This window comes from Bos grunniens, chromosome 13, assembly GCF_055505025.1.
Source record: "Bos grunniens cultivar Pamir isolate PY7600 chromosome 13, Bosgru_T2T1.0, whole genome shotgun sequence".
Lineage (NCBI taxonomy): Eukaryota > Metazoa > Chordata > Mammalia > Artiodactyla > Bovidae > Bos > Bos grunniens.
Window position 1 is genome coordinate 53,134,145 of NC_141177.1, and position 26,482 is coordinate 53,160,626.

Below are 26,482 nucleotides of genomic sequence, written 5' to 3' on the forward strand. Positions count from 1 at the left end.
ATAAGCGTGGTGTCATCTGCATATTTGAGGTTATTGATATTTCTCCCAGCAATCTTGATTTCAACTTGTGCTTCATCCAGCCTGGCATTTTTCATGATGTACTCTGCATATAATTTAAATAAGCAGGGTGACAATATACAGCTTTGATGCACTCCTTTCCCAATTTGGAACCAGTCCATTGTTCCATGTCCAGTTCTTTAAAACTGTTGCTTCTTGACCTGCATACAGATTTCTCAGGAGGCAGGTAAAGTGGTCTGGTATTCCCATCCCTTGAAGAATTTTCCAGTTTTTTTGTGATCCACACAGTTAAAGGTTTTGGCATAGTCAATAAAGCAGAAGTAGATGTTTTTCTGGAACTCTCTTGCTTTTTCAATGATTCAATGGATGTTGGCAATTTGACCTCTGGTTCCTCTACCTTTTCTAAATCTAGCTTGAACATCTGGAAGTTCTTGGTCACGTACTGTTGAAGCCTCACTTGGAGAATTTTGAGCATCTCTTGCTTGACTTTATTTAACTCAGCATTTAATGACAGAACCCCTTTTCCACCACGTATTAGTAGGAAATGACATTTTATGTCATACCTGAGCATGACAGTGGTGGATTTATAAGGAACTGAGATGTGTTTAGTTTGATGCAAAGAAAAGAATTTCATGTGCTTGACAGATTTACACTGTTATTGGAAGCCAAGGGGCATATACATGAAATAGTTTTTATTAATAAATACAGAGAGGATTGTTTTAGTAACCTGCTTAGAACTTATCTTATTGTAGAGTGGATTTCTGAAAGATTGATTTCTCTTAAACAAGTGGTGCAAATATACTAAATTCGAATCTGAGGGCTTCTAGTTGGAGAAGAGCCCTTTCATGGTAGTTGCTGGTAACATGGTCATGAAGCTGTTTTGCTCTTTTTTGACAGGGAAATTTGGGAAAAGACAACAGAATAATTCAGCATGGAGTTAGTATTTAATAATGAGTAATTCTGTTTCTTTGAAATAGTGAATTTGGCTAAAGAGAATTGACGATTCTGGTAATCTAAGCCCAGTTTTATAGAGGTGCCCTGACTTGAATTTGAAAGAGGAATACTACAAATAAAATTTAATATGTTAACAGGAAGTTTCTGATATTTTTAGACTCTCTTTTAAGATTAAAAATCATTTATGCAACCTATATGTCAACCTGCTCCACTGTTCTTGCCTGGCAAATTCCATGGACAGAGGAGCCTAGTGGACTACTGTCCATGGGGTCGCAAAGAGTCTGACATGACTGAGCCACTGGGCATTCATGAATATGTGCATCTTAATGACACACATCAATTTAATAAAAACTATAAATGGTCCTGGGCTTTCCTTGTAGCTCAGTGGTAAAGAATCGGTCTCCAACGCAGGAGACCTGGGTTTGATTCCCCGGGTTGGGAAATGGCAATCTGGAGAAGGAAATGGCAACCCACTCCAATATTTTTGCCTGGAGAACCCAATGAACAGAGAAGCCTGGAGGGCTACAGTCAATGGGATCACAAGAGTCGGACATAAGTTAGCTACTTAGACTAAGACACATAGATGTTCCTAAGGAAAAAAATATTGTAAATATGGAGCAAGATAAATATGCCAAAGAAAAATTACATAATTTTCAAGTCATTATAAAAACGAAAAAGGCATTATCCTCCTGTACCAGAAATACATGCAACAAACTTGACTGTTACAATTATTATTTTTCTAAATAATTACTAACTAAAAAAATGTTAAATGAACATTAATTTGCATTTCTAATGTAGTGTAAGTAACTTCACAATTCAAATGTAGCAAGTAATGAATAATTAAGCAACATAAATAATTTAACAATCAAATATTCCTTGTTAAAAATATGTCCAGCTAATTTAAAAATTTAAAGTATGTTGCAAGTAGAGAATATAACCTAAAGGTAGAAAGATCATGCATATTAACATCTACCCAAGATTTTGCCAGTTTCATCACAGCTGAAAACTAAGAAAAATCATGGATCAAGAAATATTTCATTAAATTTTTTTTTGAAAGTATTTCTTTCTATTCATGGACAATTATATCTATAACTATGTCTCTATAATAATGAAAAGAGAAAACGTGGCAAACACCTCTGAACTTATTACTGATTTTAAAAAAATGCAGTGTGAGAGTTGTGAGTTAAGTTTTATTTGGGGCAAAATGAGGACTATAGCCTGAGACAGCATTTCAGATAGCTCTGAGAAACTGCTCTAAAGAGGTAATGGTGAAGGTCAGTATATATGTGATTTTGGTGAAGGGGGTGTACATGCAATCAAGCACATATTTTTGGAAGGTTTTTGCTAGTCACAACAAGCAGTTGTCACCATGAAGGATTTTAGTGCTTTTCTAGATATGACAAGATACTAGAATTGGGCTCATAAAATCAGCTCCTCAAAATATCTAACTATCTGAAGACCTGTTCTGCCCATTTTTCCCAGAGCACAGAATGCTACATTTCTGTTCTTCACCCTGAAGACCTTTCAGGGGTGTTAAAAATCAGCAGCTGCCGCAGCACATGATTTAATCCTTGTAGATTAAAGGTAGATGCAAGCTCCCATGGCAAGTGCCAATTTGTAGTTGACATTAGAGTTCTGCCACTTACAGGATCTATGAACATTGGCCCTTCTATGTCTTTTAGGAAGTGAAATAATTGTGCAAATTATAAATCACCTGTGCAAATAATAGACATTTACTTGGACCAGTCACTGGTACTTCCCCTCATTTCCTTACTTCTTGAATTCTTAAGTTCCATAAGTGAATTCTCAAGCTCCATTAAGGCAAGTTTCATTCTAATACTGAGATCCAGCTATATTCAAGGCTCTCTATTAGTTACTACGAATAAGACAGGTCCTCCTCTTCCTTAAACATCTTCCACAGGAGAAAAGTAAATAATTATTTGCAAATTACAAATGACAGTAATTGTCATAAGCAAGTTACAAAATGACAACCCACACCAATATTCTTGCCTGGAAAATCCCATGGATGGAGGAGGCTGGTAAGCTATAGTCCATAGGGTCACAAAGAGTCAGACAAGACTGAGCAACTTCACTTTCACGAAATTTCAGAAGCTAAAAATTTTCTTTTATATTGTAACAACTGGAGAAGGCTTTACTACAAAGTACCATTTCTACTATGTGAGAAGTAGAGTGAAAAGTGGAAGTGTTAGTTGTTCAATTGTGTCCAACTCTTTGTGACCCCATGGACTGTAACCCACCAGGCTCCTGTGTCCATGGAATTCTCCAGGCAAGAATACTGGAGTGGGTAGCCATTCCCTTCACCAAGGGATCAGCCCAAACCTGGATCCTGCATTGCAGGCAGATTTTTTACCACCTGAGCCACCAGGGAAGCACCAAGAAATGGAGTATTTCTTGCCATATCAGTAACCAGGGATATCACAGTAATCAGTGATTACAGCACTCCAATGTGAATTCCTGAGCCCTAAGGGCATTCAGGAAGAAGGGTACCTGTGGACTAGCAGCCACCAAGACTGTAGCTACTCCCTAAGGTGAGCCCCAGTGGAGCTCAGGATGTGAAAAAACACAGGCTACTGGCCCAGGATAGCTGAGATACATGGAAAGAAATGATTTCAGTGATCCCAGACTCTTGCATCTTCCCACACCTAGAAAAGCACTAAATTCTTTAACTTGGGATATCTGTGCTGTGCTTAGTCGCTCAGTTGTGTCCAGCTCTTTAGCCTGCCAGGCTCCTCTGTCCAGGGGAATTCTCCAGGCAAGAATACTGAAGTGGGTTGAGATGCCCTCCTCCAGGGGAATCTTCCCCACCCAGGGATCGAACCCAAGTCTCCTGCATTGCACGTGTATCCTTTACCATCTGAGCCACCAGTGAAGCCCAAGAATATTGGATTGTGGAATATCTGGCTTCCTTTAATTAACAATAATCTTTTGATGTTCAGACTACCTGCCCTTTGTTGCAAAACTTCTATCAACCTGTCTCCTCCCCTCGCCTCCTCAGAGCAGTTGTCTCAGGGTTACTAGAGATGCTGTCTCCTGGCCTTAAAGTCCTAAAAATACTCACTGAATTAAAAAAAAAAAAAAAACTTTGAATTTTTAGGCTGTATTTTTTAAGTCAACATACATCTTGAAGAATGAATAAGATTTGGTTTGAAAAACAGGATAAAGGATACTTCACAAGGAATAAAGATTGGGAAGAAGGCTATGGATAGGGTTAAGGTACTTTGAGCAATTCCTTTTAACAACAACAAAGGTTGCTTAAGTCAAAAATAGAGTATAAATTAGCAAACTCTGTTATTTGCTGCCTGGAAGGAGCCCATCAGATTTTTGCCTTTCTGTTTGAAATTCCAAATTCAGCCAGAATAAGTTTTCTTCTTTGTAAGTGTCACAAATAGAAAATTTTCAGTTCAATTCAGTTCAGTCGCGTCCAACTCTTTGCGATCCCCATGGACTGCAGCAAGATTCCCTATCCATCACCAACTCAGGGAAACCACTAAATTCAACTGAATGCTTGTCAATGATTGAAACCTGGTCTTTAAGCTCACGTGTTGCCCATATACCCTACAGTCTTCAAAATTGTAGGTAAAATTGCTCTACCATTTACAAACGGACAGCTTTGAATCTGTTTTCCTGTAAAGAGCTTTGTAATTCTGAGTTATGCTTGGGTCAGGCATTTCTAGGCACCCCACTCCAGTGCTCTTGCCTGGAAAATCCCATGGGCGGAGGGGCCTGGTAGGCTGCAGTCCATGGGGTCGCTAGGAGTCGGACACGACTGAGCGACTTCCCTTTCACTTTTCACTTTCATGCATTGGAGAAGGAAATGGCAACCCACTCCAGTGTTGTTGCCTGGAGAATCCCAGGGACTGGGGAGCCTGGTGGGCTGCCGTCTATGGGGTCGCAAAGAGTCAGACACGACTGAAGAGACTTCTACTTCTACTTCTTCTAAGTCGCTTCAGTCGTGTCCGACTCTGTGCGACCCCATAGACCGAAGCCCACCAGGTTCCCCCGTCCCTGGAGTGGGTTGCCATTTCCTTCTCCAATGCATGAAAGTGAAAAGTGAAAGGGAAGTCGCTCAGATCGCGAAGTCGCTTCGCGATCCCATGGACTGCAGCCTACCAGGCTCCTCCATCCATGGGATTTTCCAGGCAAGAGTACTGGAGTGGGGTGCCATTGCCTGCTCCGAAGCGACTTAGCAGCAGGCATTTCTAACATTCATTCGGCCACATTCTTCAGTTATGTTGATAGCTGGTTTAACTTGATGTGACTTAGCAAGAGATTGAGAACCTTCAATTTATGGGCAGCTCTCCACACAGACATGAATGTTTCCTCAAGGAGACTCAACCATACTCTTAAAGCTGTAGTTTGGCATAATTAATATTACAAATTTTAAGGTATAGGTTATGTTCTGAGTCCCAGGGCTTGGGCCTGGGGTCCTAGGGCTAATCCCAAAGCAGTGCGGAGAAGGAGGTATTCTACAATGGTAGAAATATGCCAACGCCCACGGGACGCGATGCTCCTGCCAACACAAAAGCAGCCACCGCACGACAGCCCCCTTGCCAGTAGCCCGAAGAGGCCCCAGCAGCTCTTCTCGCCCCACCCCCACTTCCGCTTCCGGGGAGGCGCCGCCTGCCCCTCCGGCCGTGGGGGCCGCAGTGAAAGAGAAGCCGGAAGTGGCTCCGGTACTTCCGGTACGGGAAACTCCTTGCTGCCGCTCCGACCGGGCTTGACAGGCGGGGTCTCTGCAAGTAGGTCTCTCTCCTTTTGCCTCCCTCCAGTCTGACCTTCAAGCTCGTTTACCGCCGCCGTCCCGCCACTCTGGTCTCGGAAGCCGCCCCTTCCCCATGTGCCGGGGCAGGAGTCCTGAAAGCCAAGACCAGCTCGCCGGCATCCCATCATGTCCGAACTGACTAAAGAGCTGATGGAGCTGGTGTGGGGCACCAACAGCAGCCCCGGTCTCTCTGACACCATCTTCTGCCGCTGGACGCAAGGTACCCCGGCTGGACTCAGGCTTCCAGCCCCCGCTTCCTTTTGCCCCGAGAGAGTCGAGCCGTGACGCCTCTCGCGCCAGTCCCCTTCCGTGCCCTGCACTCTGTCCCAATTCCCCTGCTCTGCACTGACACTGGACTTTCTAGAAACGCCCTACCCTTCCAGGGGGTAGAGGTTGAGTAGGAGAATGGTTCCAGCTGGCAGCTAAAGACCCGAAGTGCCCCTGCCGCTCCCTGGGCTGCCTCTTGGGCTGGAAAGGAGAAGGGGGCGGCAGTCGGGCTGCAGGGTGTGACACTGAAGGTGTGCCCTGTGCCTTGGTATCCATTTCTCAAGACTTGCTCTGGCCTCCTGGGTCTTCACCCCCGAACGAGGCTTCATCTTGGTGTTTGGTCTAATTTTGGAGAGAAGGGAAGTCCACGTGAAACTCACTGTGGCTAATTCCACGAAACGATTGTGCAGTTTGTATTTTAATTAGGCGGTTAGGCGTGGTACTCGGTGAAAAATAAAACGCTGCTGCAAAGTGTTTTCTACACCCCAATATGCCTGATTTTGAGGTGATTTAGTATCTGTTCCGTGGCTCATAGAACTTGCTGCGCCGATCTGATTATTCAGACAGGATTTTGAATTATATAAGAAGTTTTGTTAATACGAATAATTGTGAAATAGAAGACACACACACACACACACAGATTTAATTCCAGAGCTGTCCCAGGCTCTGCGTTGGGCAGTTCATGCTAGTAATCATCCCTATCTCGTGCCTTTTAATATTAAAACGAAACGGACACATTGCTTAAGGTGATAAAGACTGGTGAGGTTAAGTGAAGTTAACAGCATAGTCTTTGAAGTCAGAAGGGTGGGTAATGTATTTATGTAAAACATCACAAGCCAATGGAATAGTAGCTATTTAGTACTCTTATTAAAATATTTTGTTATGAAAACATTTATTTAGAAAATACTGATTCTCAAAGGATTTGGGGTAAATTTAGCATAGTAGATCTATGTCTTTACTTCATAATGTTTACTTAGAAACAAACATTTAGGGTTTAAATAATCTCTTCTTCCCTCAGATACTTGTAAGACCTGGTAAAAACAGAATTATAATGTGTAACAGCTAGTTAGGTTATTTAGTTCATTACTCTTTGTTTGAAAATGAGAAAAAGGAGTCCTGAAGGCTAAATGACCAGGCCAAAGTTGCATGAATTGGTAAGAACTGGGAGTGAATTACAAGTCACAGCTCTGTCTTGTTTTCCTTCCTATTTTTAACCAGACATGTAATTAGTTTGGCTCTTTCTACACACCTAATTTTGTCACTTAGCTAATTTTTTTCAGAAATCATGGGCATTTACATTTGCAAGTTCTGTTTTAAAACTTATTTTCCTATTTGTTTTATTTATTCTAGTAACGAATAGCCCTAAAGTACATAAGATTGTAAGATTGGGAAAGGTTTTACTTTTTGTTAATTAAGCAGTAATATAGCACAGAATAGGGTGATATTTGGCCTCATTTATTTTAGTACTGTGTTGCAGATACAAGGAGAATTCAGAGAGGCAGTTCTAATAATGGTTAGGAGCAGGAGCAGTCTTTGGAATAGAAGTTCTTTGGTTCTAGGTTCAAGTTTTTTAACTTAAGCCTCGGTTTCCTTCTCTGTGGAGAACAGATAATACTAGGGCCGATCTTACAGGTTTGTTGTGAGGATTAAAGGCAAGTGCTTAACACAATATCTGATATAAACACTCAGAAAATGATAGCTTAATTTAGAAAGTGCTTAATTGTAGGATAGATCAAGCCAAAGATCACTCTCTAGCCATGCCCTGACAGTTGCAAGAAATTATTATTAATTAGATCACGTTGTAATGACACATTAGAATGCTCTACCATCTTGTAGTCAGAGGGAAGTTCCTTAACAAGATGTGTTCAATCAATATCATTTGAAAATAAAAGGTTATTTACTTTTTGTTCTTTACAGAGGGCAGCTATATTGTGGCTGATTCTTCAAGGTCTTAAATTGATCATGGTTTTAAGGCAACCAAATATGTATTTTTAAGTTATCACTTCTGAATCAGAGAGATGTTGTTAGTGGTTTTGCTCTGTTGACTTTGTATTCATTTATTCTTTCTCAGAGGAGACAGAAATTGCTGAAGGTTGCTGTGGCAATGATTTGGGAATGACACAAGACACTGCTTTGCTGCACTTGACTTTCTGCATTCGTAATGTGACATCAGCTTTGGCTTTATTTCATCATCTGTAGCTGTGCTTTGAATTGACAACTGTTACCTCATTATCTTTTGGAAGCAAGTTATAGATGTAAGGTCTTTGGTGTAAATATTTATAGAACTATGTCCAGGAATATTCCATTTATGAAACTATACTGATTGGTCCTGTTAAATTCCTTTGATATGTTAAACAGCTTTAGGAGTTTCCCCCTCCCCCCTTTAATTGATTTGGCAGCTTTAGATAATATGTTAAAGCATGTAAGTGCAGGAGTAGCACATAGGTTTGTGTGTGTGTGTGTGTGTGTGTGTGTGTTCTTTTAAAATTCATTTGGCAGTTTAAGATAATTCTCTTTTGCAAATACTTTTTTTAAAAAGAGAGAAAAGTAGGGTTTTGGTGTGAGTTTTTTTGGGTTTTTTTGCAGTTTTTATTTTAAAGCCAATAAGTCACATAATTTAAAGATTTGAAGTTGTTTTGTTGTTTAACTTGGACATTTACTCCCTACTCCTGCTTGCTTCCCTCCTGCTCAATTGTCGCTAATGCTTTTTAAAGGAAAAAAAAATTTTTTTCTACTTCATTATTTGTAAATATCATTTATTCTTCCTTCCTTTCTCACAAACTGAAGTGTTCCAGGCTTACTTGATAGGGCACAAGGGAAGACAAATAACAAATATGGCATAGTATATATACTAGAGGGTAAAGAAATAGGAATTATAGGGTGAAGTTGCCTGGAAAGGCCTCATTTTAAGATGAGATTTGAACAGACTCTTGAAGTAACTGCATTAGTCACGCAGGTATCTGAGGAGTATTCCAGGCAGCAAGGATAACCATCATAAAAGACTTAATGCAGAATACATCTGGTTAAGGAACAGGAAGGAGGTGAGTTTGGCTGGAGACAGAATGAGGGAAGAGGGGACCAATAAAGATGATATTAGAAACAGTATGGCCCAGATGACTAAGATTTTATAGGCCATTGTAAGGACTTTGGTTTTTATTCTAAATGAGATGACGGGTCATTGGGAGGTTTGGAACAAAGGAGAGACACGACATGACAATTTTTAAAGGACTGACCTGACTACTAAATTGAGGACGGACTGTAGTCCTAGAGTGAGACAAGACCAAATGAGAGAGAATTGCAGTAATCCAGGGGGTAAAAGACGGCGACTTAGCCCGGGAGAGTGGTAGTGGAGGTGGTTGGAAGTGGTCAGGTTGACCTCAACCCAGCAGAACCAGAATAAGAGTCCTCATGATCTGACAAAAGTAAATATTAATCTTATTACAAAGGAAAACATTTTGGCTGGTTGAGACTTTGTTTTCTTTTCAGTATTGATTGTCTAGCCAGTGTTTGGCAAATATTTTCTTTAAAGGGCCAGTGACTTTATTGTCTGGCGTTGCAGCAGAAGCAGCCCTTGATAAGATGGGTGTGGCTCTGTTCCAAATCTGCATTTGAAAAACAAGCCAACCCTGTTGTACATTATAAACTCTGAGAACCCATCTTTTCCTTTTTTCTGCCCAGTTCCTTCGAGCTTTAAATTACTTCATTGTTTCACCTAAAGATTAGCCAGAAGAGAAACCCAGTTTTGCTGTTTATTGCAGTTTAGTGTGTTTTAGGGTAGAGGTGGAGTGTTTGGAGCTGCGGTTGTTTGAAATTAGTTTTGCACTTTCTGTGTAGGACAGTGTTTACTATATGATTAAAAAAAATGATTCTAAATAACTTTTGAAAAATTGAGGGGTCAGTAAAAATGTAAGTTTAAAAATGTAATCAGGAGTTAAAACCATTTGGGTTAAAATCCAAAAGTGTGATGTGAAGGTAAGTCAGTACTATGGATCATATAATTTCAAAGATCTTTGTTGTTGTTGGAAACCTTTTATTTCCAACATAGATTTTACTTTCTCAAACCTACCTACATCGCATTTGACCTAAAAAAATCAATTTTTAAAATCTCCAATTTGTAACCTTATGTGATAAAGTCAATTTCTTGGTACTTTGAGTACATAATGTATTTTTAAGTTCAAAATATTTATGATAATACTTAGATTTGTATTATGCTTCACAGTTTTTGAAAATCTTGCTTAATCTTTGCAACAACCCCAAGAGACAGCAAGAGATAAATGTAGTTATCCTCCTGTTTATAGATGAGGAGACTAAGGCTCAGTTCAGATTCCACTTAATATTATCTAACTTATAATGACAAATGAAGTCTTTCTGTGTAGCATTTTGTTTACATGGAAGACTAGAAGAACTACATAGGCAATAGTTGTCAAACTGGTTTGAATAAGTAAGTCATATGAAAATAAAAGACTAGGAAATTGCAAAGAGGTTGATGGCTTGGGTTTAAATTACTTATGAGCCGTAAAATTGAGAAAGACGTCTGTGTCTGTAGTGCTGTCCGGTGTGATACAAAATCGTATGCTTAGGATCAGACGCTAAGGTAGACGGCTAATTTCAGATCTAATTAGTAAAACAGTCATTTTGTGATAAGTTAATTCCTCTTAAAACTAGGAAATAATACAAATATGCGAACACTTGACAAGAGAAATAACTATATCCTAAAAAATTCCAACTCAAGTGAAACATTATAAAAGGAGATGCCTACATAGCATAGTCCTGTTTTAGGACAGAAAAGTTCGTTTCCATTTGTTTGACTTTATTACATTTTAAGCTGTAAGAGCCCTTGTTCATTATCAAATTAACACCCGCAAGCATATATGCTGCAATTAAACAGAATTTGGTATAAAGCAGATCTGCCTAGAATTCTCTCCCTGGGGTTTTATCTCTAAAGTACAAAAGCAACTCATCATAATGTACTTCAGTCTAAACGCCCCACCCATGGACCTTGAAAACTGAAATACATTATTAGTGATTTTAAGAAAGGCAAGAATCCATTGCTGCTGCTGCTAAGTTGCTTCAGTTGTGTCGGACTCTGCGACCCCAGAGACAGCAGCCCACCAGGCTCCCCCGTCCCTGGGATTCTCGAGGCAAGAACACTGGAGTGGGTTGCCATTTCCTTCTCCAATGCATGAAAGTGAAAAGTGAAGTCGCTCAGTCATGTCCTACTCCTAGGGACCCCATGGACTGCAGCCCACCAGGCTCCTCTGTCCATGGGATTTTCCAGGCAAGAGTACTGGAGTGGGGTGCCATTGCCTTCTCCAAAGAATCCATTACTGATACTTATTTATGACATACCCTGAAAGTTTGGAAGAGCTTAGTTGCGCCTCTGCACTTAGGCCCAAGACCAGTGACCCTTTTTTTCTTGCCATTAGGAAAAGAGGTGGGTGAAGAGTAGAGGTCCCTTGGCTTCACCTCTTGTTTCCAGGTTGGATCTCAGTTTTGCTTGTCTTGATGAGATCACCAGCACCCTTAGTTCTCATTTATTAAACTTGCCTTATTAAATTTGGCCCATCCATCATGCATGTTTTTTAGCCTATATTTAGCGTGTCCTCTATTCTGTTTCTCCCAACGTGTTGTGTGTTCTGGAGCAAATTGTGGTCAGCATCAGTACAGGTGTACTAATTAAACCTTAGCTGAGCCCTCAGTATTTCTCTTAGTTCTTTATCCTGTTGACTCTTATGTTTTTTTTGGAATTAATATTCTCAGTTTTCTATGCCCCTCATTCTGTTGCTCTTAGTAACATCTCTTCACTTCCTCTTTGCCCATATTTCTAAGTTGAAAACTGGCTAAAGTTGTCTTTTTCTCAAGTTTATTTAAATTCAGGGCCCCATTACACTCTTAAAAATTATTGAAGACTTCACTATGAAAAAAAATTGGGACCTATGGCATTATTTTACATTAAAAAAGTCTCTTCAGTGTCTAGCTCATTAGAAGATAGCTGGATTCTCTCACTTGCTTCTCCATTCGGTCTGTTACACTCAGTCTGTTGTTTTGGTTGAAGTGTATGCAGAAAATCCGTCTTCATACATATAAGCAATTGGTAATATGGAAGTATCATAATAGCGTTTTCAAATAATTGTGGATATTCTTCTTTGATACTACACTGAAACTCAGCAAATGGTAGTTTCTTAGAGGTTAGTTGAAATATGAAATCTGAAGCCACATTAATGAACAGTTGTACTGTATTAAAATGAAATCCATTGGTTTGTCTTGTACTTTGAGTGGATCTTCTACCCGTGAATTAATTTGTAACCATTTGCATCGGTTGTTTGGAAATTATTGGTCTGCTGGTTTACGCAAATCTTCCAAATGTTAACACATATTATTAAACAATATCTAAAGTCATATTTATTATTATCTCACTGATCCTGTCAGAAAAATCTCTTTGAGTATTGGGAAGTTTCAAGCTCACAGTGCTGGCCCTGAGTTTTCCAGAATTTTAGTTAATCACTTGAAAGCTTGAAATTTTATTGCTGGCAAAAGTGCTGTCAGTTTATTTTTTCCTTGAAGTATCAGGCTCACTTCATTTACTTCTGAGAAAAAGTCTAAATAATCATAGTTTGTTAGTAGCTCTTCAGAGTAAAAATAACATTCACAGACAAGCTGTTAGTTCAGCTCACAGTTCAAAAAATTATACATCTGCTTTTCTTTGAGACACCTGTACAGGGTACGTAGCAGAGGTGCTTCATGGGTAGTTTCCGTTATGTCATACAGACTATTTTTTTTTTAAGTACTTTGTATTCAAAGTCAAGATTTAATAAGATTAGCATTAGCAAGAGCTTTCTTAAGTTCAATTGGCTTTTTCTGTGTGTTGGAGAGCATATCAGGGTGTTTCGGTATAGCTTAACGGCATTGCCTTGATGTGTGCTAAGGCACCAGTAACATAACCCACTCTTTGTTTTGTACCATCACTGTGAATATCAAACCGAGAATCTGTATTATAGTAAAACTGATTTTCACCTCTAGCAGGTTCCCTAAAAGGTCACTAAAATTTCCAGGGCTCTGTAGACCACACTTTGAGAACCTCTTTATCCAGTCCAGCACTACTGTGTACCATCTCAGCTTTCTCAGAACTCAGCGTCCTTATCTCTTTTTCCATTTGGTCACTCTTTTCCTTCTCTTAAACTCATGCCCTTTGGTCTATAAAATAATAATTCTTTATCCAGCTGCCCTTCAAGCTATCATCCTTTTCCCCTTCACTTGTTTAACACAGTTTGCAGCTTCTCCTTCTGCTTGTGTTCTGAATCACACCTCAACTCTTTAAAATTTGACTGCTCTTCCTAACATTCTAAGTTTCCTTTTTTTATATTCCCCATGGTGACATGCTTAATCCAGGGTTTTCATTTATGTTTTTATTCCACTCAGCATTTGAAACAGGTGACTGCCTGCTTTTCCTTTCTGGGGCCTCACTGTGTTTTTTCTCTTACCTTTCAAGTCTTTGTCAGTCTTCTTTGCTGACTCAGCATCTGCTTATTTCTTTTTCTTTTTTTTTTTAATGTTAACCGCCTTCATTATCTTTGTTCTGTGTTGTCATTCACTTTAACTGCCATGTTTAGGGTGATTCAAGTTGCTATCTTTAATCTTCACCCCTGCCCTGAGCTCCAGACCCATATCCCTCCCCCCGCCACCCCGCCACATTTTAGAGACTGAATTTAGAAACAAACATTTCCATTATCAGGCTTCTCAGATGGCTCAGTGGAAAAGAATCCAGCTGCCAGTGCAAGAGACACAGGAGACATGGGTTTGATCCCTGAGTCGGGAAGATCCCCTGGAGAAGGAAATGGCAACCCACTCCAGTATTCTTGCCTGAAGAACCCCTTGGACAGAGGAGCCTGGCAAACTACAGTCCATGGGCTCACAAAGAGTTGGATGTGAATGAACTCACCCCCTTTATCTTTCCTCCCAAAACTTCAGCAAGTATTCATTGAGTATTAACTGTATTAATAATAACACACTAGGAAAACAGTGGTCAGTAAGAGAGGCAAGATACTTGCAAGGCAAGACATAATAAACAAATGAACAATAACGTAATTACAGATGATGATAAGTCCTGGTTGGTCTGGGGAATGGTAGGAAGGATTTACTTAGCTAGACTTGTCAGGGAACATCTCTCCGAGGAGTTAATACCTCAGCTGAGTCTTTTAGGATGAGAAGGATTCAGCTATGAGAAGGGTAAAGACCATTTCATGCAGAGAGAACAGCCGACACCAGGGCCCCAGGTAAAGACCTTGAGATGTTCTGAGGACTAAGACCACTGTGTATGATGAAGGTAAGAGTGAACTGAGGGAAGGTGGGATTGAGAGATCATATAGGGTCTTTTTTAGGCAATGAAAAAGGAGTTTGAATTTTATTTTAATTGCAGTAAGAAACCATTTGAGTGTTTTAAGCAGTCTGTAAGAAAAATTGATTTCCATTTCTAGACTATTTCTCTGGTAAATTTATGGTGAGTAGTTAAGGGGTGGATTGGGAGTTGGGATGTGGGTGAAATGGGGTAGGGGGATCCTGACTGGAAATTCCTAACGGTGTTCTAGATGAAAGATGATGGTGGTTAGAACCTGAAGGTGAACCAGAAGCGGAGTGGAGATGGACAGATACAGATGTGTTTTGGGCCCTTGAACCAAGAGGATCTTATAAGGTGAAGCCTTAAAGATAAGTGGGAGTTTTTTGGAGAAAGTGTTTCAAGTGGAGGGAACATGTTCAAAGCATGAGAAACCAGAGAGAGAATGGATATTTGAGGGTCTGAAAGAAAGTCTGCACACCTGGAGGCTAAAGAAGAAAGTATCAAAGGATAAGATAGGAGATATAGGCAGAAGCCAGACCATACAAGACCATGTTAAAGAATTTAGATTTTGTCAGTGACTGGAGTTCCAGTCAGGGCTCTATTTGGAGATTACCTGATTACAACCCATAGTGGAAACCTTGGGAGTAGATGAGTTACACAGGGAGAACATGTAGAATGAAAAGAACAAAGACGCTAAAGACAAGACCTGAAGAACTTCAGCATTTAGTTGCTGATCGACATTGATACAGAGTAGAAACAAAAAAGGAAAATTTGGAACAAGAGGGACCACTAAAGCCAAGGGCCAGAAGGTTTCACAAGTCAATGGTGAGCATTTCAGATGATTCTCTTGAGAGGCCATTGGTGAATTTGGTGACAGTGAGTTTGATGCAATCACAGGTTGAAAACCAAATTATTGTGGGTTGAGTTAATTGGGAGATAAGGAAATTAAGACAGTGCATACAGACAATTAGGTATGCTTTGAGCGAGTGGTGTTTGGAATCTTGGATGGAAATTTTTTTTTTAATGGTCAAATGATTTTTTAAATTAAGACTTTTCCTTTTAGAACAGTGTTATTTAGGTTCACAGCAAAATTGCGGGCAAGATACAGAGATTTCCCCACATACCTCGTGCTCCCATGACGTGCACAGCCTCCTCCAATGTCAATATCTCCCACCAGAGTGTTTGTTACAATTTTGAACCTACATTGACTCATCATTATCACCCAAGGTCCACAGTTTTTATTCGTGGTTCTATACATCCTATAGGTGGTGACAAAAATATAATGGAATGTATCCATCATTATAATATCACAGAGTATTTTCACTGCCGTAAAAATCCTCTGTGCTCTATCTGTTCACCCCATCCCCCACTCCCCTCCCCTTGGCAGCCTCTGATCTTTTTACTGTATGCATAGTTTTGCCTTTTCCAGAATGTCATATAGTTGGAATCATATGGTATATAACTGTTTCCTCCTTGTTTTTTCACAGCTTGCAAGCCATTATTTTTTATAAACACCGAATAATATTTCATTTTCTGTATGTACTATTTATCCATTCCCCCACTGAAGGACATCTTGGCTGCTTCCAAGTTGTGGCAATTAGGAAAGGTGCAGTAAACAGTGTGTGTAGGTTTTTTTTGCGGGGGGGTGGGGGTGCTAAATTTTCAACTCCTTTGGGTAAACAAGGACCTTCTGGTAGAATCTTAAGGAGAATTTTCATTTTTAAATAGGAGGTACATGTTTAAATCCTATTTGAAAGGGATTGAAAGGTAAAGAGAGGAGGTGGACTGGATTGGTGTCCTCCATACTATTTGTTAACTCACTTGCTACCTAGTGTCTCAAAGTAGAAACAGAGTTAGGTCTAATTTCTTACGTACCCAGCCTTTGCTGCACTTGCATATGTTCATCAAATCTTAATTTTTACCTTAGAAATACTGTTTGTATATAGTGTTTTCTCTCAACATTAGTGTTGTTTTTATTAGTCTGGCACTGTCTCCATAGGTCTGTTGAAATGGTCTCCTCCCCATTCTGGTCCTTTAAAGAAAGAAGCAAAATACCAGTATGGTTGTGTTACTGCTTTAATTAGTACTTGTCATGATGTGGCCCTTCCCAGTATGAATGTCCTGTCATCTCTCCTTTCTCACCATCGTGCCCCATACAGCCCTTCAGCTGCATGACATTTCCCTCTGATCCATGAACTTGTCCTGTTCTTACCACACCTTTTTCCTTTACTAAAGATGTTTTCTTTACCTGAAAGTCATTCTCCCACCCTTGCCTTTCTGGTAAAGTTCCATTCAAGGTCAGCCTTCAAGTCACCTGTTATGACTTGATTTAGGCAAAGTCATTCCTTTCAGTTTCCTCAACACTGTCTTCATACTTCTGTTGAAACATTCATTTATTCCTTTATTTCAGTGATTTGTTTGTATGTCTGTCTTCATCTGGACTGTTGGCTTCTCCAGATGAGGGACTTTGTCATGCATGTCATTTATACCCTGGATGTTTGGTGTCGTGTCTGAGGGTCATGAAATATTTATTGGATAAATGACTGAATTATAACCATTAGGTATGTTGAAATTGGAAATGTTTGTTCTAAAGCTAAGTACCCGGAGGCCTAGGGAGGTGAAATGATTTCCTGAAGGTTGTACAGATAGTAACTCACCTCCCCTGACTTTGGCCGCAATATCTCCACAGTGTGCCGTGTTCTCTGTGGGAGCTTGTCCTGGCTGCTCTCAATCAGTGTGACTTGGTAATACTTGAATTAAGATGGAGCCAGTATGAGCACGTTTGGTGTGTATGTGCTGGGCTTAGCTGCTCAGTCATGTCCAACTCTTTGCAACCCCTTGGACTGTAGCCTGCCAGGCTCCTCTGTCCATGGGATTCTCCAGGCAAGAATACTGGAGTGGGTTGCCATGCCCTCCTCCAGGGGATCTTCCCGACCCAGAGATCAAACCAAGGTCTCCCACTTTGCGGGCAGATTCTGTACCATCTGAGCCATCAGGGAAGCCAGTGTGTATAATGCTCTTTAATTTTTAGCTTATAGAATGTGACTCAAAGATGAAACTAAAAAAGATAACTCTGTAGAGGGTCCTAAAATTTCTGTTTAAATTCAGTAAACTGTCTAGTCTTTCTTCCAGTATATTAAATTACTTTTAAAAAATCAGATTGTGTCCTTTTACTGATGTCTACACTGTATCTCTTTAGTCCACTTAATGGGGGGCCCTGAGTGCAAAATTGTGTGTGTGTGTGCGTGCACGTGCACTTGACAGGGAGCCTAGGTTCCATATCTTTTTTCAAAGGGTTCTTTTATCCTCCAGAAAGCTGAAAACTATAGCAATGGACTGACTTAAAGATAATTTGCTGTTGTGATAAGTGATTCTCTATCAAAGCAAAGTACATTAAAAATTCTTTCAGCTACTACTTGAATGACATGTTTAATCTTTGCTGCTTGCTTTCATTTTTAGGGTTTGTGTTTAGTGAATCAGAGGGATCTGCATTAGAACAGTTTGAAGGTGGCCCCTGTGCTGTTATTGCACCTGTTCAGGTAACATAGACTACTTTACCAACTCCTTAGAGGGACGTGTTCAAACGTTCCCTCCTTGACTTTGTGTTTTCTAATACCTGTTCTCCGTGTAATCATGAAGCATGATCAGTTACCTCTTAATTTGTGTTCATGTAAATTGCTTTAAATGTCTGAAATAAAAATGAATTCAGAATATGAGTAGCTTATACAGCAGTAGCCATTTGGCTGACTTTAACTCCAAATTTTCTATTATGTTTTCTTGAAAATAATGAGCATGACATCTTACACAGTGATCCTATTGAGTAATAATAATTTATGCCAAAGGTAGTTATACCATAATCATGGTACCATTTGTATTTGTTCTGTCTCTTAAAATGACTCTTCAAAAAAGTTGAAGATGAGTTAATATTTTCATGGCCTAAAACTTAATCAGATTTTAAAGTAAGTTGACAATATATACTGTTTTAGGCTGTAGCTTTTTGGTCTTTAAAATAAAATCAGTAACAGCAGATTTCAAACAATTCCCAAAATTAAAAAAAAAAAAAAAGATTTTTTTTCTTTGCACACAAGAAAGGGTGAATTTCAGTGTGTGTATTTGATTTTGAATTTTTATGTGTTGTATTGTTTGAAATTCAAAGGCTGATTTGCCATGAACTATTAAATTATTAAAACGGAGAATTGAATTTTCAGTTTGCTGTGATATTTACGATATCTAGACAGCAGTATAACTTCAGAACTGTTAAAAAGAAACTTGAATTTATTGCTTGTTTTAATCAGCACATTTTGAAAATACATTTTTAATGTGGTATTTATTATTCATTGGGCATAAAAAATGCTTTCCTGACTGTTAGTTGCAAAATAAACTTGTCTCTCAAACTCCATGCACTTACATTGTTAAATTTAAAGTGCATTTTCTGAAGAAGAAATGTTTTCCTTTATGGTTGATTCTAAAATATATTCTTTGTAGGTCATTGTTTCCTCTTTAAAAAGTAAATTTGATACATTTTTTTCATTAGTAGATTTTTTTTTAATTAAGAAAAATTTGAATGAGCTTTGCCTAGGGATTTTGGAGTATAAATAAATTTAACTGTAAATTAGTTATTAGGGCTGTTGAACAACTGAGGTAGGTTTTGGTTTGCTAGTAGGAATCTTCTCTGAATCTGAGGATTCTGTGTCTTGTTCGTATACAAGATAGATTTTATTGCCACTGACCCTCTTGGGCCGTGATAGTACCTCAGTGAAGTGAAAGTGAAGTCGCTGAGTCGTGTCCGACTCTGCCGCCTGTGGACTGTAGCCCACCAGGCTCCTCCGTCCATGGGATTCTCCAGGCAAGAATACTGGAGTGGGCTGCCATTTCCTTCTCCAGATAGTACCTTAGAGTCTTTATTACCAGTCTATGAATATACTTAAATGCAAGATAAACAGCAGGAATTTCATGTTTTATAAAATTCAGTATATTTCCAAAACGGTAATTATTTTTGCAAGTGGAGTTGTTATGTAACAGGAAATAATTGTAATATTCAAAATTAAGATATATCTTTGAGGTAGTAACTTAGCTTCAAAGTCACATAAATGTTTTTGGTTATAGAATTTTGTTTGTATTAATATTTCAATGTAAAAATGAAAACTAAATTACTGAGAGTAATGAAGGGAAGTGTGCGAGTTGGATGTTGAACTTTTTAAAACTGAACTCTAGAACATGGCACTTTTGCTAGAAGAATAGACATTATGGAACCAAGTAGAAAATACAGTAGTAGACCGTGTTACATACAGTACAAGTTTACCTGGAATTAGTCGCATATCATAATAAGAAGGAATGCAAATCAGTGATGAAATACAATGTAGTTTAGTAAATGCTACTGATATGACAGGTTGATAATTTGAGGGGGAAAACTGAATCTGGGTTGTCTCGTACCATGTACCAAGTTTATTCTTGATATAACACTTAACCATGGTAAGTTGAAAATAATGGGTTATCAACCCTCTAAGAGAATAAATGAGTTCCAGGCTCAGAAAAGTATCTGCAGGTAATGTTAGCAATAAATGTATATCTTTCTTAGACAAAGAACTCGTACACATTGGTTAGAAAGACACTTAAACCTCAGGGGTGAGATGGGCAAGTATATGCAGTCATGGCAGTCATGTGATGCTGCACAACCAAAAAATCCAGATGCCCAAGCTCACTAGGAATCCACCAAAGTACAAATAAAACTTTTAAATAGGTTCTTTTGCTTACTCTTCCTTATCTTTAGATATAAAATAATGGCCCAAAGGCTTACTCTTCCTAATCTTTATATATAAAATAATTGCCAGTGCATATAAGGGTCAGGTGATGCTGGCACACTCTGTAGCTACAGATAACTCTATGTAGTATAAATTTGTAGTATGACCGAGGGAAGGAATTTTACATGATAATTGAAACCATAATAAAATAATGCAGATTCTTTGATGAGAATAATTTTACTTCTGTGACTCTTTCCTGAAGAAATAATCCTTAAGATCGAAAGGTTGTATGCAAGAATTAGCTTTTTTAGAGCAAGTACAAATATGTTTTTTATTTATAGTAGTTTTAAAAAATTGCAAATAACATAATGCACAGTAACGTCATGTAAACATGGAATGATGTTGAAGTAAATTTTAATAGCTTGGTAGACAGTTAGAGATTGACTTATAAATTATGTGGAAAAACAGAAAAGTGGAAAACAATCACATACCCATTAGGCTTCTCACTTAAAATTTCAAACAGGTATGAAAGAAAGACTGGAAGGAAGTATATCAAAATGTGAATGGTGGTTCTATTAGTGGTGAAATAAGGTTGTCCCACCTCACTTTTCCAGTTTTATAATATAGTTATGTTACTCAATTTTATGGTCTTTGTTATTTGGGGAAAAGTCAGAAGCACTTGGTTGTAGTATTTGTAGATTTTATTTCTGTGAGAATATCATAGAATGTTACTTATTTTTTTGTTAAAATGTTTAGAATTGATAGCTTATTTGGTGCCAGGTATTGTGCTAAGTGTATTACTGGATCATCTCATGTAATCCTCATTACAACCTTTTAAAGTTTGTGCTATTATTTTTAATTAGTAAAATAATGGAACCAGAATTCAACTTTAGGTCTATCTAACTAAAAGTAGTTCTCTTATCTGTATACTACTGTTTTCAGACGTTGATGAGTAAGAATGAAATGGCAACCCACTCCAGTGTTCTTGCCTAGAGAATCCCAGGAATGGGGGAGCCTGGTGGGCTGCCGTCTATGGGGTCGCACAGAGTCAGACAGGACTGAAGCGACTTAGCAGCGGTAGCAACTAAAAGTAGTTTTCTTATCTGTATACTACTGTTTTCAGACACTGATGAGTAAGAATCACCATAGTAACTACTTTTTCTTGAATCTGCCTGCTGGAGATAAAGTAGGTGGAGCATCAGGATCTGCCTCTTAAATAAACAAGTCAGGTTAACTACACTTTGAGAAGGAAACAGTATTATACTCAGAACTGCTGTCTATCAAAACACCAATGTAACCTAGTTGGCACACTTAAGAAAAGGTTAAAAATGGGTTTGTTTTTTCTTTGGGATCTTAAAGCTTTTTGAGTTAAATCAGAAAGTTAGGAACTCCTTATCAGTGACCCACACAGTGGTATTCCTGTGTCACAAATGAGAACTAGTACAGAACCACTTTTGTATTTAGCTTTCTTTGCTCAAAGGAATCAAAGAGAAACGTGGGTTTTTTTTCCTGGTCCATAGGGCCTTCACTCTGTGAATGAAGCAGTAAATTTCTTTTTCAGTTATGTGGTTATTATTTGAGTCCGTTCTATTTGCCAAAAAATATGTACTACAAAAGAAGAATTGTATCGATCTAGAATCAAGTTTATAGTAGTATATTCTAAGTAAGTAATTATGTTCAGTTACTGGTGAATGTGAAGGGAAATTATTTGAAATTCTATAGCACTATTCAAAAGATCAGAAAGGAGGTAAATTAAGTGGGTTTTTTTCCCACTATAGAATAAAAGAATGATATAAGGTATGTTTATAATAAATTCTAATAATTATTGCTTTAATTGTATAAAGGCATTTCTTTTGAAGAAGCTCCTGTTTTCTTCTGAGAAGTCTTCTTGGAGGGATTGCCCAGGTATGATAGCTGTCTTTTATCAACTTTTACTCCATCTTTTATTTGATAAGTGATTGATGCAGCATTCATTGGCAGTAATTCAGTTGAAATTATCTGTTTTTAAAAAGTAAACTATCAGTTACTTTTTCGTGAGGTTGACTTTTTAAATATTCCCGAAAGTTTCATGAACAGTGACTCTAGATCTTAAAAATGTGTATTTTTTAATGTGGTTTTCCTAACTGAGAGGGGTAAGACAGGTTTTTACAACTAAGGGAAAAATCTTTTGGTGCACTGTTAAATGGTAGCATACCATAAGGGAGGATCATTTATGTTTGTATTGTCTTATTTAGCTTTGAGCAAAAACTCAAGATTATCTTTGTATTGCTGAACCTTTTAGTATAACACTTTACACAATGCGAATACTACTGCAGGTAATTCTGAGTTAAATCGCAAATGAAGCTTTCATGGCTTCTGCAATATGATTAAATCAGAGAACTGTATGTGCTACCTAATAATAACAAACATTTGCATCCTTGACAGTTTACAAAGGTATTTTCTTTACTTAGACTGTCTCATGTGAACTCACAATGACTACTGAAAGAAGGTAGAATATATTATAATCGCAGTTTTGTGTATAAGGGCAGAGCAGCTTTCATTCCAAACCATGCAGGTACCTTCTATTAGTGGTTTTAAATTTAAGAGATAAAGTGTCACTGTCATGTATTTTTAATTAATAACTGAAATGCAAAATAAATTTCAGTAGAGAAGAAAGAAACTATTCAAAAGAGACTGTTACTAGCATGAACATTTTATTAAATTTCTAAAATTTCTTGCATAGAAACATTCATATTGATAAGAAATTTTTGTAGCATTGTCATGTTGTAAATGCTGTGGTGGCTGCTGCTGCTGCTAAGTCGCTTCAGTCGTGTCTAACTCTGTGCAACCCCATAGACAGCAGCCCACCAGGCTCCCCCGTCCCTGGGATTCTCCAGGCAGGAACACGAGTGGGTTGCCATTTCCTTCTCCAATGCATGAAAGTGAAAAGTGAAAGTGAAGTCCCTCAGTCATGCCCGACTCTTAGCGACCCCATGGACTGCAGCCTACCAGGCTCCTCCGTCCATGGGATTTTCCAGGCAGGAGTACTGGCGTGGGGTGCCAAAGTGAATAGGACAGTTCCAGTCTTGAAAGAACTCTTAGTCTGTCTAGGGAGAGAGAAACCTCCCTCTAGCATAAAATTTTACATGGGGTATATAGCTCTTATCCCCTTTGTTTGAAAGCTTCAGAAAGTGGTACTGCTTCTGGAGACGAACACTACTCGAAAAGGGGAGGGTGGCTAAGGTTCAGGACAAAGTTGAGCATTGTGCTATTTTTAATAAATGTCTGATGCTCACATCACCACAGTACAGTATCAGTGGTTTGTATACTATGCAGCATAACCGCAATGGGCCTCTGCTAGTGTAATGGATTGTGTCCTTATATGTGCTGATGGTATCTCATTATCCTTCCCCCTGTGGGACTGGGAGATCAAAGACATGAGACTAATTCAGAAATGGGGAGAAACAGAGGTCCCCACAGGCCCTTAGAAGACCTGGTTCTACAAGAAGGGAATCCTCATGGCTGAAAGGCTCTGTTTGCAGCCTAAGAAAGGGATAGTCAGTATCAGCTTACTCCACATAGCATATTCTTTCCTCTGATGTTTAATTCTGCATTTTCCAGGATTCTTTTTCTCCTGAATGGAAATACTCAATAGCAGTGACATTTTAACCCTCAAGCACATTGTTTTTCTAAACTGTAATTGAAGATCAGTGGTTTATGGATTTCTGCCCCACTAAAAAATGCTCGATTTTCGTCACTAAATTAACACATTCTTAACATTGTTATTTGACAGGGTTTTTTTGTCCCCCACAGAGAAAACCATTGTAACTTATGCTTCGGTTATTTTTAGAGGAAGAGCGGAAGGAACTCCTTTGTCATACCTTGTGTGATATTTTAGAAAGTGCTGGTTGTGACAACTCGGGATCCTACTGCTTGGTTTCTTGGTTAAGAGGAAAGACAACTGAGGAAACCGCTAGCCTTTCTGGGAGCCCTGCACAGTCTAGTTGCCAAGTGGAACATTCTTGTAAGACACACTTTTATTTCCTGAAGTAATTTCTTGTCTGTGTGTTTGAATAGAACTATTGGAAATTTTAAAGAGAGAACAAGATTTAAACGTTGTATAAGATCTGTTTTTTAGCCTAAGCTTACTTAATCCTTGAGCTTTGTTAGTTTTCATTTCTCTTGATAATTTTAATTGCTGGAGGATATTACATTTGTTTATTTTTTCTTTGATTTTTGGGGAAAAACCATAGGAACTGCATCTCTTAAAGTAAACTTAGTAAAAGTTCTAGTTAACTTCTACTTGATGACAGTCTCTTTTCAGCTTCGGAACTCTCATTTAGAAAGCTGAAAGAACATATTTCTGTTTTCTTTGCTTCAAATACTTCAGTGCTTCAAATACTTCAGTGTTTTCCATGGTATTGGGAAAAACAGGGAAATTATTATGACTGTTTTTTACATTAGGAAATGTCTTAATTATCTTCAGCTGTTTCCTAAAGCAAAAATGGGGACACTTTTCTTCCCTGTGTTGTTTCTTTTCCTCCTGAACTTTTTGGACAAGGTTACTATAGATGAATTATTTTGAGATAGTTTTTTTATTATGAGTTTTAATTTTGCATTCATTTAAGTTTTTCATACCTTGAAGATTTCTCTTAAAGAAAAATAACAGCTCTTCTCACTCACAAGAATTATATATTCTATATATTATATATTCTATAGAATTATATATTCTATGGTTTTTAAAAATTCTTACATAGTTGACCTACAAACTGCCAGAATGAACTAGAAAGATTGTACTACAGATAAAGAGTTGCTTTTCTGGTTTTCTTTTAGAAATTAACTTGCTTGTAGGTTGCTTTTGGTAATTGATAGTTGTAAGTGCCTTTACTAAATAAGTGACTTGTTCTACTTATAGTGCAATCCATTAACTTTCGTCTCTGTGGAAACTGTAGACACCCAATTTCTAAAAAGTAAATTTCAGTTGCTATGGTATATATCTTGCTCTCCCTATAGGATTGTCTATGAGGCAAGTTGTATCCTTGAGCCAACATGTCTCTATGATGTCAGCATCTTCTCTCTCTCACCTTTGCAGTTACAATGGCAAATTCTACTAATAGTACATTTGCAAGAAATAATTTTTCAAATTTAAACAGTTGAATGGCATTTCCTTTTAGGCCTTTCAAACATAGCATTTCAAAAAGAATTTAATATATTTTTAGAGTTAAAGAAAACAAGTGGAAAATACTCACAAGGTTGATAATCTAAAAATGTCATTAAGGCTGGTTTTAAAATATTTTCCAGATTTTACTGGATTGCGTAAAAGCATGTTTAATAGTTTAGGATATTAAAATCTTAATAGGAATAGATGAAGAGGTTAGAAGTTGTTTTAAAGAACACGTGGCTAAACGTACTCCATGTATTAATATTATAAGAAAATAGCTTTTTGCTAACATTTTTCATGAGTATCCTAGTAAACTATGTGCTCACTGGATGTGCTGTGCATTTCTGTGTGGATGGGTTAAATTGTTCTAGGTTAAATGGCCTTCTGATGTTAACTTTGGCACTTCAGTAACCTATGTGGGCATATTATATTGACTCTGCCTCCGAAAAACATTTTTTAGTAATTTTCCAATTTACTTTGTCTCATTTTTAAAATAGACATGAAATGAAACTATTATAAATTGATTTTTAATGTTATATAAATTTGAGAAGTTTTAGTAATTGAAAATTCACATTAGATGTTGACAATGAAATGAACTTATATTAAAATTTATTCCATATAACAATCTGTTTTACCTGTTTTTTCCTTTATTCCCAGCTATGTTCTTTTTCTTGTGTTTTATATTTTTCTACCATCCTGCCTGCTAAGCTTTTTATTTTGCTTGCCTCTTTACTCTAAATTACTATCTCTATGTCAACTTTCATATTGTACACTTAGTAAAATTATTTAGATAATCAGGTACCACAGAGAAATTAGTACAGTTTGGAAAAGATTAGGCAGAAGGTTTATTTTATCTTGAAAATTTACATGTGAAGTGTTTTTCCCCTTGTCAGTATTACGTTGTGTACAAACATTAATTTCATTGGCTTTTGTGGTGTGTAGTTTGGCTTTTGGTAATGCACACTTATTTGCAGTAGTGAATACTCAGGTTCAATTTCAGTTTGTTTCCCACACACAAATCAAAAGATTATTTAAATGAATCCATTTGGACTTTACAGATGTTCAAAAGTAATTCAAAACATTTGAAAATTAAGTCTGGACTTTGAAAGGCTAAAATAATGTGACATTTTTTATTGTAAATCAAAATTTCAGTTTTGAATACATAGTGAAACAGTTTCTTCAGTTTTCTAGTGAGGATTAGTATTTGAAAGTACTAACGTTTATTTAATAAGGTATATATGAAA

At 37.9% G+C, this 26,482-nt stretch overlaps 1 protein-coding gene across 13 annotated transcripts in view; it reads left to right on the top strand.

The window, feature by feature from the left end:
• MINDY3 (MINDY lysine 48 deubiquitinase 3) overlaps nucleotides 1–26,482 on the top strand; it is a 567,291-nt gene that overhangs the window by 481,910 nt on the left and 58,899 nt on the right. For 4 of the 13 annotated variants that reach the window (XM_086334211.1, XM_086334205.1, XM_086334212.1 and 1 more), the window contains exons 1-4: nucleotides 5,648–5,975; nucleotides 17,817–17,896; nucleotides 21,943–22,003; nucleotides 23,928–24,101. Coding sequence is in view for 2 of the 13 variants with exons in the window: in XM_086334205.1 (XP_086190331.1) it covers nucleotides 5,882–5,975; nucleotides 17,817–17,896; nucleotides 21,943–22,003; nucleotides 23,928–24,101 (409 nt within the window). In the remaining 11 variants the exon portion in view is untranslated. Of the gene's footprint in view, nucleotides 1–5,647; nucleotides 5,976–8,093; nucleotides 8,278–17,816; nucleotides 17,897–21,942; nucleotides 22,004–23,927; nucleotides 24,102–26,482 lie in introns of those variants that run through there. The other 9 variants (XM_086334214.1, XM_086334207.1, XM_086334216.1 and 6 more) reach the window with 3 other exon arrangements.